This window comes from Brassica oleracea, chromosome C9, assembly GCF_000695525.1.
Source record: "Brassica oleracea var. oleracea cultivar TO1000 chromosome C9, BOL, whole genome shotgun sequence".
Classification (NCBI taxonomy): Eukaryota; Viridiplantae; Streptophyta; class Magnoliopsida; order Brassicales; family Brassicaceae; genus Brassica; species Brassica oleracea.
In genome coordinates this window covers 27,721,846-27,738,658 of record NC_027756.1, presented here as the reverse complement: position 1 = coordinate 27,738,658, position 16,813 = coordinate 27,721,846, and the positions used below count along the sequence as shown (strand labels likewise).

Sequence of the window (16,813 nt, the reverse complement as noted above, 5' to 3'; positions counted from 1 at the left end):
TCAAGATAGACGCCTACAAAACTACACACACCATTGTAGGGCGAAATTCTGTCTTAGAATATTGCTTAGGCAAGCCTCTATCAAACCACCCTCGGTTAAGAAGTGAGAAGAAGAAACATAATTATCTCGTAACTTCTTATAAGGGTTTATAAATCAAGTAAGAAAAAGGTTTATAAAAATTTATGAGATAATTATGTTTCTTCTTCTCACTTCTTAACCGAGTGTGGTTTGATAGAGGTTTGCCTAAGCAATCTCCTAAGACAGAATTTCGCCTCTACAATGGTGTGTGTAGTTTTGTAGGCGTCTATCTTGAAGATACAACTATCGATCTCCGTACAACACACCCGTACCGAGACCCTAGCAAACTCTACTTTGAGTTTTTTCTTCAAAAACTTGTTATGGGGAAGATGAAGATTAAATCCAATTGATTCTCACTAATCTCTCTTCTCTCTTTTATAAAGGTTTATAAACTCAAACGTAATGAGTACGTGAAATTGATTTGCATCTGTACTTTGAACTAACAGAATCAATGTTTAGCTCTGGGGCATTAGTGGAAGTGAGTGCTTATTTACATAAAACAGAGGTCGTTTTGTTTACTACAATGATCATTAAAGAGATTGACGATGATGATGAGAAGAAATATACTGTCAACGCTTGTAACTACCCCTGGAACCTTAAAGATATCAAGGCAAGACCCAACAAGACTCTTGATCTACCTCCTTTTAACGCTGAAGAGCATCTGTTGGTGGGATGTCTCGAGGTGTTTCACCGTACACATTGGCATCAGGGGCGAGTGACTGGAATGATGTCTGAGAAATGGGTCCATGGGAAGTGGTGTAAAGTGTTTGTAGAGGCTACAAACCAGGAACTGTGTTTCAAACTGTCGGATATTAGACCTTCCAATGTGTGGAAAGACTGTGTTTGTGATGAAGCAGAAGCTATAGGATAGAACTAAAGATCGGTTGATTCTGAGAATACCCGGAAAATTAGAATAATCACAAAGATCTTAATTAGTCTAAGAATGCTTAAGATCAATGTCTCCTTAAATTCGTTGAGAACACCAATGTTCTAGCCAAAAACAAGGAATAAAGAGAGAACTCTTAACCTTTATTAATCAAATCATAAACTGCATACAAATCTAGGCATACGAAGCCTATTTATATAAAAACCAAATAACCTTAAAATTATTAAAAACCTAAAGATAAATCCTATTAATTAAGATAAATACCTAAATAAATAATAAACTAGATAATTATGATATTTGGAAGATATCCAAATATCTTTCTGCATCATTCAACTGATGAAACGAAAGTTATAGGATAGAACTAGAGATCCGTTGATTCTGAGAATACCCAGAAAACTAGAATAATCACAAAGATCTTATTTAGTCTAATAATGCCTATGATCAATGTCGTCTTAAATTCGTTGAGAACACCAATGTTCTAGCTGAAAACAAGAAATAAGAGAAAACTCTTAACTTTTATTAATCAAATCATAAAATGCATACAAATCTAGGCATAAGAAGCCTATTTATATAAAAACCAAATAACCTTAAAATTATTAAAAACATAAAAATAAATCGTATTAATTAAGATAAATACCTAAATAAATAATAAACTAGATAATTATGATATTTGGAATATATCCAAATATCTTTCTGCATCATTCTCTCCGGGCTGGAAAAAATTTGTACTCGAATTTTAACCGTGGTCGTCAATTATTTTTTCTTCTTCTCTTCCAGTGATGAAACTTAGCATCCTTGATCTTCACATAAAAATTAAAAGGCATATATAGAACAAATTATTTTTGTCCACGTATCCAATCATCGTTGTTGAACCTTTTGTCTCCACAAACCAGTCACCAACAAGACACGTAACCACTTGAGTCTTTGATTTGATGCTATCCACCACCACGTGATTTGCTTGAATTAGAGCATAATTTTCCATACTTATCACAAGCGCACTATCTTGTATGGAATTGTTTGAGTTGGAGTTATGGACGCCTTCATGCACGACGACGTCTTGCGGTACTTTATATTTGATGAAGTGTGCATAATCATCATCATAAGTATCGTAAACTGGATCTCCAATAATCTCTATGTAAACAGTTTCTTTACTTTGAAAGAACAAATTCGCCATGACTCCAGAAACGAGTTTTGATTAAGAAACCAAAACGCCTGCTCTGATACCACCTGATGTAGCGGAAGCTTTATAAGATAGAACTAAAGATCCGTTGATTCTGAGAATACCCGAAAAACTAGAATAATCACAAATATCTTATTTAGTCTAAGAATGCCTAAGATCAATATCTTCTTAAATTCGTTGAGAACACCAATGTTCTAGCCGAAAACAAAGAATAAAGAGAGAACTCTTCACTTTTATTAATCAAATCATAAACATCATACAAATCTAGACATAAGAAGCCTATTTATATAAAAACCAAATAACCTTAAAATTTTTAAAAACCTAAAGTTAAATCCTATTAATTAAGATAAATACCTAAATAAATAATAAACTACATAATTACGATATTTGGAATATTTCTGCATCAGTTTGGAAGGTACTTCAACGTTGTTCCTTTCATCGTTTGCAAGACTCTTGTAGAAATGAAACTGGCGTTTTAGCTTTAGAACTTCAGCAAACATATTCATCTTTCTGAATTGTTGCAGCCAAGAGAATCGCCTTTAATGAGTGATTTGTTGATGAATGGTAAGATACTCCTCTATATCTAACATATATACTAGATTTTGACCCGCGCTTATAAAACGCGGGTTTGTTTCTGCAATTAAAATATTTTTATTGAATTTTTATAAGATAATGTGTAAGCACATAAACGATCGCGATTCGGAACTGACGATTTAAAATTTTGGTTTAAATAAACAATACTGACATATACAGATTCGAGCGAACGTGCGTTTTCGGAATGTGTTCAAATTTAAAAATGAAATTTGTATATTTAGTAATATAGAAATTAGAAACTGAAGTAAATCTATATAGAAATAATTCTACTTACGTTTAGATTTCTTTTTATTAACAATCAAAATACAAAACATAAAACAAAGAATATAAATATTGTTATATGTTTAAATTTTTGTTACAGACATATTTTTCATAAGAGTTTTTATAGATGGGCTTTTTCTTAAATATCTGTTTTAACTGAAGTAAATCTATATAGTCTTGTGTGGTTTGATTCCGTTCAAGAAAGACACATGCATATTGTTTGTCATGATTTATGTATCGATATGTTTGATGAAGATAAGGGTTAACTAAGCATCCTACTATCTTTTTGAAGGAACGTTGGCGAATGGACTAAATGATACGAATATATGTCTCATCCCAAAGACGGCCAAACCTAATGATATGGCTCAATTTAGACCCATTAGTTTGTGTAATGTCTGCTACAAGATAATCTCCAAAGTCTTATGCCAGAGATTAAAGAAAGTGCTATCAGGCTTGATTTCGGAAACACAGTCAGCTTTTGTTGCTGGAAGACAGATTTCAGACAACATTATGATTGCCCAAGAAATGTTCCACGCTCTGAGGACTAAACCAAGTGGACGCAGTAAAAGGATGGCCATTAAGATGGACATGAGCAAAGCATATGACATGATGGAATGGTTGTTCATTGAAGCTGTCATGCGTAAGATGGGTTTTTCAGAAACTTGGATCAGCTGGATAATGCGATGCATTACGTCGGTGAAATATAAGGTACTTATGAATGGACAGCCAAGAGGAAATATTGTTCCTGGTAGAGGCCTACGCCAAGGAGATCCTTTGTCTCCTTTCATTTTTATTCTATGCACGGAAGCGCTCGCTAGCCTTCTTAATCATGTAGAGAATCAAGGGAAGATAACGGGGGTGCGTGTCACACGTGCGTGTCCTTCGGTATCCCACCTTCTCTTTGCTGATGATAGCTTTTTCTTCTGTAAGGTGGAGCCCCGTGAATGTGAAGAAGTAATGAAAGTAGTCAGGACATATGGTAAAACATCTTGTCAATGTATTAATTTTGATAAATCTTCCTTACTCTTTGGTAAGAGGATTAATGCAGCTACTAGGCAAGAGATTAAATATGCACTTGTAATACATAATGATGGTGGGATGAGAAAGTACTTGGGAATCCCAGAGGATATTAGTGGCTCCAAATGCAAACTTTTTGCATTTCTAAAAGATAACCTGATGCATAGAGTAAATGGATGGACAAGTAGATGGCTTTCAAAAAGGGGGGGGGGGAAGGAGGTAATGATCAAATCCATTTTACTCGCTCTTCCGACATACGTTATGTCGACGTTTCTGCTCCCATTGGAGATTTGTGAAAACCTCGCCAGTGCCATTGCACAATTATGTTAACTAATTGTTGAAACTATAGAAAGAGTAATAATGTTTGATTAATTTTTATATATTTATAAACTACAAAAAATAGTAAACAAAAAAGTTTATTAAAGTCGATATAATAATTTTATATCAACAATTAGTGATATTATGTACATTGTTTGGCAAGTGATATTAACTGTTTATAGACTTATTTGAAATATTATGTAGATCAATTTATAACAATTTTTTAAGATTTCATAAATGATCGATACATAACCAAAAATCTCTTAAATGACTTTTCAATTAATATAAGATAGGATATATAACTTTGATTTTAAGCTCTTATAGATGATTTACAAACTATTATAATAATTTAAAATATACAATAAGTCAAGATAAATAATTTGATAAATGTTTTTATAGATGATTTATAAAGCATATAATATGAACTTTAGAACAAGTTAATAGTTATTATGATAATTTATATAAAATATAATGCTTTTAAATAGGAATATAAAATCATTATATTGATTTATATAAATAATTTGTCGTTTATTATTTTATGTATTTTTAAATATAAAATGTCAATTAATTTCCCTTTCTATAATTTCAACAATTAGTTACCATAAAGAATTATTTGTAAATATGTAAATGATTTGGCAAGTGATATTAATTGGTTATAGACTTACATTTTCTTTTTAGATCTAATTAAAATAAATAAAAATTAAAAATCATCGACCAATCAAATTATAACAATTTTGTAAGAGTTCACATATTATCGACACATAAGCAAAAAACACTAAAGTGACTTCTCAATTAATATATAGTAGGATGTTTTTTTTTTATTATTTTGACGTCGAACGGCCATTCTATTACTCAAGCTTGAGGTGGTCTGTGTAACCAGACCGGAATAGAACAACCAATGAAAAATAACTCCCTACGGAAGGTCCTAGAAGTCATAGCTAAAAAATCAGAAAACCAGTTGCGCACTCGTGGCACATGGGTGATTTTGAAGTCCGGGAAACAAATCTGCAGCGTCTCTATCTTCTCTAATTCTGTTGCGAAGCTTGGCCACTCCTGGGGTTCCTTTATCATTGCAATCAGCTCCTTGCAGTCTATTCCAAAGCTCTGGCATGGCGAGTGTTGAAGCATATTCTCCATCGCCCATCGCAGTGCTTCTACCTCCGAATGCAATGCTGATTCACATCGAGTGAAATTCCGAGTTCCAATAAGTTGTATGTTCTCCCCACTATCCATCCAGACCCATCCACATCCACTAAATCGATCAGAAGCTGTCCAAGATCCATCTAACAGGCAAATATTACCCAAGCTTAAGACTTGGTTTTCATCATTATTGTTGGCCTGTACTACTGGTGGTATCATCTCATTTGCATTAAACCATGCTTGACATTCACTTTCTGCGTACCGAACTAGTTCCAAAGGGTCTCTGTCTATTCTCCTGAAGAGTTTATCATTACGAGACTTCCAAATATACCATACTATCTAGGGATAAGGATCCCTGTCTTGGTCTGGTTCTAAGATATCATTCTTCCTTCAGAATAGATAGTCCATGTTTGTGTAGACGCTTGACACTGGAAATGTACCTGGGCTTGTAGGAGTTACTGATAAGGACCATACTTGGAGAGCTGGAGGGCATTCAAATATTGCATGAGTTACAGATTCTTCTATTTCTCCACACCTTGGGCAATAATTATCGCACCTCATATTCCGCCTTACTAGATTCCTTGTTACTGCCACCTGACCTGTTATCAATTGCCATATAAGATGCCACATTTTCCTTGGCACTTTCAACCTCCAAGCAAAGGCTTGAAGTTTAGTGATACTTGGTTCCAGTATTTCCTTTTCCTCTTCTGGCTTCAGCAGATTTTGATAGATAAGAATGAATTAAGAGCCTTAACAAAGAAGAGAGTTGTGATATAACGATTTAAGGGTTGAATATTTTGGCTGATTAGTTTGATTCAAAATGATACTTATATGTAAGGATTTAATGGTGTTGAGGTTCGGGTATTGCTCTGAAATTTTATTTGAATGAAAGTGTTGACATCTTGGCGTTTTGGTTTAGGAGAGGAATACATGTGATGAGGGATAAACCTTTAGGTCTCTCTGAGACTAAAATGTAATGGTTAAAAACTATGATGTAAAGATGAAACAACATAAAAAGAGAGAATGGAAGATATCGTTGTCTGCCGAAAAACCTCTCTAGAACTCTGTTTTCTCTTTCGTGGTTCCCTTTTCCAGAAAGAGCTTTAGAACCGATTCTGTATCCATCCCCAAGTTTCTATCTTCCTCTTTTTACCTACCAAAAGACCTTATCTTTACCTCTAAAAACTCTCTTCTCTATGTCTTCTGAAATGGACAGAGCTTTGTTAGCATTATCCCTCAAATATGATGATGATTCCCCTTTCACTCTCCCGGATCTCCCCCAGTACTATGCCACAGAAAGGAACACATGCAGCATCATCGGTCGCCTTCTCAACCCAGAATTTCAGAGGATGTCTCATTTGATCCTTGAATTACCTAGAAGATGGCAGAAGGCGAACACGGGTAGAGGTTTTGCTTTAACTAAAGAAAGGTTTCAATTTGTGTTCATGCATGAACACGATCTCAATGAAATCCTTGATAAAGGTATTCAGACTTTTGATGACTAGGGTCTTGCCATTGAGAGATGGGTTGAACGGCCGTCGTCTGGTTTTCTTCAATACGTCTCAATCTAGGTTCGGATCAGCAATATCCCTGTCAATCACTACACCAAAAAAGCTATCTCTGATCTGGGAGATCTTGTTGGTCATGTAGAAAAAGTTGCTTTTGATCCTGACAAACCCCAAAGACAGAGTTATGTCCGGGTTAAAATTCGTTTTCATGTCTCGAAGCCTTTGAAGAAGACAAGGATTATAAACCTTCCTGGTGGAGATCAAACCACGATCTATTATTATTATGAAAGGGTTCAGATGCGATGTCATCACTGTCAAAGATTAATACATGCAAAGCCAAGATGCCCTTTTCTCATCAACTCTGAAGGAGCAAACAAACGTATCTCACCTTGCATGTCTCTATCTCAGATCCCTAAACCGATCCAGGTCCTCTCTGAATCTGATCCTCTCTTTGGAGTGTTAAAAGAGAATCAAGTTGGAATCAACCCCATCTCTGGCTGGCCGCGAATTGCTCCTGAGATTCTACAAGAAATGCGTAATTACTTGCTTGCCTCCAGCAATGAAGATCGTCATGTTCGTGAGCAGAGGGTCATCTCCTCAGTTAAAGAAGCTGAACAGAATCCTACCACACAGAGGTCTATCCTTCAGCTCATTCCCCCTCCTGTCTTTACTAAAGATCTTGATAAGGGAAAAGGTTTAGTCTTTGGATACGATAAAGAAGACCTCGCTTTGAAGTCTCTCTTCTCAAGCTCACAACCTAAGCTTATGGTTTCAGCAATAGCAGCAGGGAGTTCTATAATAAACCCTACAACAAACGTTTTTTGTCGCCTGACTCTGCAAGCTCCTCAAGACTCTATGTCCCTACCGTCAAGCTCTCTGCTACAACAGTCTAGCTCTCTGATTCAACAATCAAGCTCTCCTATTATCTTCTCAGCTAAAGCGCCAATCACTAAGGTTTATGGTAAAAGGAAGCCGGGAAGGTATAGAAAGGTCCAGAGAACTCATAAAAAATCTCAGGAAGTATCAGAGGTCTCTTGTGACTTGGCACGACCTGAAGGTAGTTCGCAGAAGAAAAGGAAGGCAGAAGGTGATTTGGCAGGTGCATCCAAGGCTGCTAAGAGCAATGCATCATTGATGGTCCCGCGGGAGGGACCGTCCAACGCCTAAAATGAGTATCATCAGTTGGAACTGTCGGGGAGTGGGTCGTCCTCAGGAACTGACAGTCCAAAGACTCACGGAACTGCGACGTACGCTTTTCCCAGAGATCCTTTTTCTTATGGAAACAATGAATTCCCGGAATACTCTAGTAGATCTTCAAGTATGGTTGGGTTATGATAGTCTGTACACTGTAGACCCTGTAAATACTGCTGGTGGTCTTGCTCTTTTTTGGAAAAACAGTGTAGATGTAAATATCATGTATGCAGACAAGAATATTTTGGATGTTCAAGTAATATATGAAGATAAGCAGTTCTATTTGTCGTGTGTATATGGTAACCCTATTATTAGCCTCCGTCACATTGTTTGGGAACGTCTTACTCGCTTCGGTGTTAATCGGAAGAGTAGCTGGTGCATGGTCGGTGATTTTAATGAGATTTTAAATAACTCAGAAAAGACTGGTGGTCCTAGAAGAAATGATAACACGTTTTTGCCTTTTGCTTCTATGTTGGATGCTTGTGATATGACTGAATTGCCTAGCTCAGGGAACAGTTTCACATGGGGAGGTGCAAGAGGAAACATGTATATTCATTCCAAGTTGGATAGAGCTTTTGGTAACAAAGGATGGTTTATTCAATTCCCTGCTGCAAATCAACGGTTTCTTGCAAAGCGTGGATCAGATCATCGTCATGTGTTGATAAAGTTAATATCCTCTCAAGACTCTTATAAAGGATCCTTTCGTTTTGACAGAAGAATGCTTCATAAGCCTTTAGTTAGAGAAGCTATTTTGAAGGCATGGAACTCTCCTGGTTACCATAATTTCCTTCCAGTTTCTTCTCGTCTCAGTCATTGTAGGAAAGCGCTAAGTCAATGGAAAAAGAATTCCTCTGCAAACTCTCAACTTCGGATTATTAAACTGCAAGATGATCTTGAGCACGAGCAGTCTTCTTTAATTCCTTCTACTCAAAAGGTTTTTAAGCTCAAGAAAGATCTACTCTTGGCTTATAGAGATGAGGAAAATTTTTGGAAACAAAAAAGCAAAGATGATTGGATTCTTCATGGAGATGGCAACTCTAAGGTATTTCATGCTACTGTTAAAATTTTCAGAGCTAAAAATGCAATTGCAAAGCTTTATGATAAAGACGGCAGAGTTCAAAGGTCTGAGGCATCTAAAGGTCAGGTTCCCATTGACTATTTTAAGGATCTTTTTTAAATCTTTTAAATCAGAAGATTACAGGTCTTTGCTAAGGAACCTTCAGCCTAAAGTTACTGGAAGAATGAACCATTTTCTTACTCAAAAAGTCTCTCCGGATGAAGTTAAAGAAGCTATTTTTTCTATTAACCCTGATAGTGCTCCTGGTGCGGATGGGATGTGTGGATTCTTTTTTCAATCATATTGGGACATTGTGGGTGAACAGATCACAAATGAATTCCTGTCTTTTTTTGAAACCGGGGTGATGCCTTCGGAATGGAATTATACACAGATTTGTTTAATTCCTAAGAAGACTAATGCCTCTCTCATGTCTGACCTTCAGCCTATTAGTCTTTGTTCTGTTTTGCACAAGACAATATCTAAGATTATTGCATCTCGGCTCAAGACTTGTCTACCTGATATTGTCTCGCCTACTCAATCAGCCTTTGTCTCTGATCGACTTATCTCAGACAACATTATCATGGCGCATGAAGCGATCCACAGCCTCCGCTCTCATGACTATATTTCTAGGAATTTCATGGCGGCTAAAACAGATATGTCTAAAGCGTTCGATAGAGTTGAATGGAATTATTTGGAAGCTCTCCTTTTAGCTCTGGGGTTTGATGTTAAACGGGTATCTTGGATTATGTCTTGCGTTTCTACGGTTAAATATTTTGTACTTGTAAACGGTCAAACATATGGTTTCATATCTCCAGAGCGAGGACTGCGTCAAGGTGATCCGATCTCTCCCTTCTTGTTTGTTCTTTGTGCTGAAGGTCTCTCTCATATGCTTAATCAAGCCTCAGATAATGGATCTTTGCAAGGCATTCAATTCTCTGTTGAAGGGCCAGCTATTCACCACTTGTTTTTTTGCGGACGACAGTCTGTTTCTCTTCAAGGCTGGCTTGTTTCAATGTCGCATTTTTCAAGAGATCTTCAACAAATATAAAGTAGCTACAGGTCAGATCATAAATCTGGAGAAATCCTCTCTCACTTTTGGAAAGAACATTGATATTAACTTGAAAGAAGAGATGCAAGCTCAGTTGGGGATTTTTTCTGAAGGAGGTGCTGGTACATATTTAGGACTTCCTGAATGTTTTAGTGGTTCGAAGGTTGAACTTCTCAATTACATTCAGGACAAGATGAAGGGTAGGATGTCTGGTTGGTACACAAAATTTCTTTCTCAGGCAGGGAAGGAAATCATATTAATATCTGTAGCTCTAGCAATGCCTATTCATGCAATGAGTTGTTTTCGACTTCCTAAAACAACTTGTAGGAATTTAACTGCGGCTATGGCAACGTTTTGGTGGTGCTCTCAGGAAGATAAAGGGAAAATTCATTGGCTTAGCTGGGATAAGTTGTGTGTTCCTAAAGCTCGTGGAGGAATGGGGTTTAAAGATATAGAAATCTTTAATCAATCTCTCTTAGCCAAACAAGCATGGAGAATTCTCTCTTCTCCTTCTTCCCTTCTAAGCAGGTTTCTAAAGAGCAGATATTTTCCCAATAAATCCTTTTTATCAGCCCCTTTAGGATCTAGACCCTCCTATGCTTGGAGAAGTATTTTATATGGGAGAGAGCTTCTAGTTAAAGGGTTGAGACATATGGTGGGAGATGGATGTTCTTTATCGGTTTGGTCCTCTCCATGGCTTGTGGATGGTGATAGATTGCGTATACCGCTCATGAAGAATATTTTCGTTGATCTCAATCTTAGAATATGTGATCTGTTACTGCCCAATTCTCACAATTGGAACATCTCATTGCTGGAAGATCTTTTTTACCTTCAAGATATAGAGATCATTCTCAAGATCAAACCTGTTATTTCATCGCCAGACTTCTATATCTTGAATCATTCTCGCTCAGGGGATTATACAGTAGGATCTGGTTACTGGTTTGCTGAAAAGGAAGCCAACAAAGAAGCTTTTGTATCAGGAGGTTTGCTACCATCTTTGAATGGTATAAAGGATCGTATTTAGTCACTTGATACCGCTCCTAAAATCAAAATCTTCCTTTGGAAAGTTATCAGTGGAGCCTTACCAGTTTCAGACAAGCTTATAGAGCGAGGTATGAAGATTGATACACGTTGTCAGATATGTGGACTGGAGAGAGAATCTTTAAATCATGTCTTCTTCACCTGCACCATTGCAAGACAAACTTTGGCAAACAGCAACTTCCCTCATCCTCCTCATGGGTTTGATCCTTCCTCTGTCTATTCCAACATCTTCTATGTTTTAAAGACAAGGAACAATATACTTTTTCCAGAACAAATAAGAAGAAAGGGACCTTGGCTTATTTGGTCTATATGGAAAAATCGAAACTCCCTTCTCTTCGAAGGAAAGATCGCTTTAGGTCCTTCTTTTATTAGAACAATTGATGATGAAGTGGATCACTGGTATCTGATCAAGAATGCTGATCAACAAGGAAAAGCTATTGATTTGGAAAGAAAAAAGAGGATCATATTCGGACGGAAACCTCCACCAATCTCTTGGCTTAAGTGTGATATAGCTTCTGATTGGAACAATGGTAATCATCAAAGTGGAGCTTCATGGATATTGCGGAACAGTGAAGGAAAAGTTCTAATGAATGGTAGGAGATCTTTTGTTGGAATATCGAGTAAACTTGAAGCATCTTTCGAAAGTTGGAGTTGGGCATTAGAAAGTATGAAGAATCTACATTTCAATGCTATCATTTTTGCTTCAGATGATCATGATATGATTAGTGCAATCAACAAACCTTCAGCCTGGCCTTCACTCAAGTTTTATTCCACCAAATTATTAGTTTGGTTACATGATATTGTGGACTGGAAAGTTCAATTCCACTCTCATAAGGATATCATGGGAGCTAAGCTCATCGCTTGAAGTGTGATCAAGGAGGATCTTTTTCAATCCTATATTGCTGTTGGCTATCCCTCATGGCTTAGCCATTTGTTTATCTAAGCTTTCTTTGATTGATTTAGATCCTTGCTTGCCTTTTGTATTGGCCTCTGTAAATGTTTATTATAATAAAGCATTAGTGTTAAAAAAAAAGATGAAACAACATAGGCGTAGAAAGGATGTATTCCACTGAACCAAAAAATAGAATATAATGATTGTTATTGTTTGTATATATTGGATGAAATGAGTCTTGTATTGATATGAGACTATATTGTATTGCCACTAATAGTTGTAAGGATGACGATCAACATTTCAGTGTCACAATTAAACGAGTTAAGCGTATAGTGAAATGTTACTCATTTCACTTGTAAAGATACATGTTTAGAGTTAAGAGTATAGTAAATGTACCAACTATATTGTGTATTGTGTTCTACATTTTCGTGCAGAACATGTTATTGTCTACCAAACATAATGTTGGTATGTTGCTGGTTTTTTTTTTTTTTTTTTTTACGTCGACGGTCATTCTATTACTCAAGTTTGAGGTGGTCTGGGTAACCAGACCGGAATAGAACAACCAATGAAAAATAACTCCCTACGAAAAGTTTTAGCAGACTTAGTTAAAAAATTAGAAAACTGGTTGTTGGTTTAAATGCAGCGTAATGAATATGTTAGATAAATATGCGGGTATATATTGTATAATATTATGGCAAGACCAAAAATTGTTATTTAAATAAAAAAGTGCAGTAACATTTTATAGATAGATTTTATAGGATTCCTTCTCTTTTAATAGTATATATATATATATTCAAATTCTGTATCATGAAAACTCAGTTTATAACGTTATTGTATTCCGGCAGAAGAATCTGGTCCACTTGTAACGGCACCTCCGGGAGTAGCAGCAGCACCGTTGATACAAACACGAGAGAATGTAATGTTAATACTTCAGTTTCTTCAACATTATTATCATCATCCCGGTAGTTTGTTAACTGGTGGCTTATTATTTATTAATCACGGATTTTTCTTAACCTCTTATGCGGGAGGGTGACAATAAGAGAGAACATAACCTTAGTTCTCTTGAAATTGATGAAGAAAACGTAGCAATGGATTTTCCCTTTGAGAAGAAGTTACCAATATGGATGACACTTGAATCAATGGAGGTATTTAAAAGATTCTCATTTCATCCCATTGTTGGAAAGTAGAGAAGATTGCCGTGAAATGTCTGCTGTTGGTATGATGCTAACATTTTCCCACCTCGGTTGTGTTCTTCCATAAATTCGTCTCTTGCTTCTTTCAATCTATCATAATTCACCTTGACCAAGTTCAGACACTCACTGATCTTATTCACATCCAATGGCTTTGTCAACAACTCATAGTTGGGTTAGTTGCGCGTTGTTCACCTTTACATATTACCTCACCGACCCCAGACCACATGGTTTATATCATAAATCAATCAGCATAATCCACGAATTCTGTCACTCCTAATACAATAAAACCGCTACCAAATCAAGGAGAGTAAAGAAGATACAACATAACATATGTGAGCAGGAATGAAGGGTAATCTGAATCCCTAGCTAGTCGATTTCCCCTCCTCTCAGTCTATCTTCGTCGAGGGTCAAGTCAAGGGATTGTGTGTGAACTGCGAATAGATAAAGCTGATGTATTCGACGAGCTCTCTGAATTCATCAGACCAGCTTAAAGAAGAAAAAGCTTGGTTTGGTTAGCTACATCTTCTACACTTTCAGAGTTGTTGATCGATGTATTAACAATCAATCAATGGGCAAGGTTTTCAGATGCAAGTCTATCACATTTTTCCAACAACCGTCTCTTTGCAGACTTACTTCTATAACACCAAACCTCAAAGGCTTCACTCAAATCCGGAAACTTCACTCCTTCCAACGCAATCCCTCTCATCCATTCCCCAAACACTTCTGCTTGGTCATTCGAAGGCAATGTCAAGACCAAAGACACCATCGATCCTTCTAAGAATTCACAAAGATCTTCGTCCATTCTGTACTCAGACTCAGATCCTTGTGCATCGACCAGAGCCTTTAACCTCCTTATGAAAGGCAACCATAGCTTCAGAAGACAAGCTCTGCTTCCACAAGGAACAATCACGACACCATAACCAACCGCTTCTAAAACCTTCCCTGTAACCTCTACAAGCTTCACTTTCACACCTAACTTACAGTTCTGAGCAATCACAAGAATCTCGTTCGACACGTCCGCCCATTTAAAGACGAGATCTTTCATCAACTCCATCCTCGGCAACACTTTGCACAGCCACTCAATATCATAGAGCGTATTAAGAACATCAAACTCTTCAGGGAGAAGAAGCAAAGATGATAATCTGTCTAACAACGCCGATAGGACACTGGAGATGCCTAATCTCACGACAGATTTAACTTCCTCTCGAGAAACCAGTAACCGTACCTCTTCGTCTTCGGACAGCATGAACTCGACTTGCTCTTGAGCTGAGGTTTTGAGTTCATGAGCAAGCTCAGGAGAGTTCTTCAGCGTGTCAATGGACATGGCGAAACGGAGAGCTGAGGAGAAGACATTCTTAGTGTTGAGTGATAGATCCATGGAAGCTGCTTCCTCCTGCGTGTTATTGGATTTAACTGCAAAACAGAGTTTAAAAAAAAAAACTAAAATCTATCAAAGGTCTAATCTTTTATAGAAACAACAAACTCTAACAACACATTTGAGATCCAGTGCTTCTTCTTTCTTAGAACAGTGAATGATTGATTAATAGCTCTACACATCAAACCCTTAGAGCATAAAGCAAAGTGAAGAACCCTAAATAACATTGATTAGCTCTGTTTTTTTTTTCTTGTTTGTCTCTCAATCAGTATTTAGACATTTCCCAGAGCAATTATGAAGCAAGCTAAACACAGAGAAGAAAGATTTTTGGTGGAATGAGAAGAAAAGGTAAACAAAAAAGCTCACCTTTTTCTGCAGAAAAAAGCTTCTTGCTTATCGTATATCAATGGAGGATTGAAAAGAAGATTGATTTGCGTAAATGAAAGGGTTATACACTAACAAACAATAGAGAAATAATGAGACTACTTGGCTATGGAGTGATCTGCGAAATCGCAAGATATTTAGACACTCCAAACCCAATTGAAGATGGTCTAATCGAAACAATTCCGAATTCGGTCAACTGTATTGTTGATCAAAAACAAAAAAAAAATAGTCTTTGCATTAAAGAAAAGCCCAAAGGGTACTGATACATACAGACACAAAATACAATTTAGCCCAAATGAAGTCCAAAACTTAAACATTTTGATGAAGTGCATAAAGGACAATTGGTCAACTCGTGGCTTCATCTGTTCCAGTCCGTGCGGTGCCGGAAAACTTGCGGATCTTCACCTCGAACTTGCTTTAGGCTGCTTGCATGCTCTTCTTGCCTTTAATTACTGCTTGGCTTCAATCACCGTCAATCTCGAGTTCTTCTTCTCCAATTGCTAGAGTTTAATAGAATCTTGCATAACGCTTGAAGCATCTCTAATGGTTGGCTTCAATTTTTATCTTCAAAAGTTCACTTTCTTCAAACTAAAGAAAAAAATGAAACTTACTTCATTTCTTTCTTATAAAATGAATATTCCAAGTGTATTTCATCTTCAGTTTATCACTAATTATAAATAGACACCTTATATTTTTGGGAGAATTGCCAAGTGTGACTCAAAACTTGGAGTCAAACCCAAAACAATACCCCAACTTGGGTCAAAGGCAAAAGTAACCTAAAAGGCTATTGAAATTACAACTATCCCCTTGTGACCAAACAAAAAAACGGAATTCTTTTTACGTTTCTACCCCTCGCAAGTCGTCTGTTTAGACGACTTGAAAATAAGTCGTCCAGACGACTTAACTTAAAGTCGTCTGGACAGTTAGTCTTAAACATAATTTAAAAATTTTGTAAAAAATATTTTGATAAGTGAAAAATGGGAATTATGTAATTAACATATGTCTTAGGAGGTATAAATTAAGATATAACAAATTTCAATTGTTTTCAGCATAGATGAGTGAAAGTAGTGAGTCATGATATTCTTAAGTTTATGTTTCATCAACATATGTTGTAGTATTGTATGTGTTCTTAGGGTTAGATTTTGGAAAGCATTAAAACCGTTTTTGAAAATTTTTAAAATTACTTATGCGTGTTCATTTCTGTGTATAGTAAACACTATTTAAGTATAATTTGATTTTATAACGTGGTTAGTTAGTTAATCTAGTCATTTTAGTTTAGGGGTTCATTTTAGGGTCTAGGACGACTTAATATTTTGTCGTCTGAAAACAGACGACTAAATATTAAGTCGTCTGTTGTACATTATCAGCCAGAATAAGTCGTCTAAACCGGACCAAACCTTAAAGTTTACCAATGTAATTTTAAAGCTAACCGGATTATTTACCCAATATATAAGGTGATTTTTATTTTTTTGTTTCATTTTTCGCGAAATTCAGAAACCCTAACAGTTCTCCCTCTCAAAGGCGATTTCGAATTCCCACGATTTCCGAACAAACCATCGTTCTCAACATCGGCTATCTATCTCACTTCATTCTCACCGTTGTCGCCGCAGCTTCTTCTAACCCTAGCCGCGCCGATTCCTCTAAACCCTA

At 36.5% G+C, this 16,813-nt stretch overlaps 2 protein-coding genes across 2 annotated transcripts; one reads left to right on the top strand and one right to left on the bottom strand.

Annotated features, from left to right (window-relative positions):
* Nucleotides 1–6,682: 6,682 nt before the first annotated feature.
* Nucleotides 6,683–8,149, top strand: LOC106314706. Its single transcript, XM_013752536.1, has 2 exons — nt 6,683–6,956; nt 7,125–8,149. Exons 1-2 carry the CDS (start codon nt 6,683–6,685, stop codon nt 8,147–8,149), a joined length of 1,299 nt encoding a protein of 432 aa, XP_013607990.1.
* Nucleotides 8,150–13,629: 5,480 nt separating this feature from the next.
* On the bottom strand, nt 13,630–15,674 carry LOC106313917 (BTB/POZ domain-containing protein At3g05675). Its single transcript, XM_013751853.1, has 2 exons — nt 15,146–15,674; nt 13,630–14,817 (listed from the first exon to the last, which is right to left on the bottom strand). Exon 2 carries the CDS (start codon nt 14,780–14,782, stop codon nt 13,970–13,972), a length of 813 nt encoding a protein of 270 aa, XP_013607307.1. The 5' UTR covers nt 14,783–14,817; nt 15,146–15,674; the 3' UTR covers nt 13,630–13,969.
* Between the last annotated feature and the right edge of the window lie 1,139 nt (nt 15,675–16,813).

Coding starts and splice junctions, on each gene's coding strand:
- LOC106313917 (XM_013751853.1), bottom strand. CDS start 14,782: ATGGATCTATCACTCAACACTAAGAATGTCTTCTCCTCAGCTCTCCGT.
- LOC106314706 (XM_013752536.1), top strand. CDS start 6,683: ATGGACAGAGCTTTGTTAGCATTATCCCTCAAATATGATGATGATTCC. Junction 6,957..7,124: donor CAATGAAATCCTTGATAAAG/GTATTCAGACTT, acceptor TTGGTCATGTAG/AAAAAGTTGCTTTTGATCCT.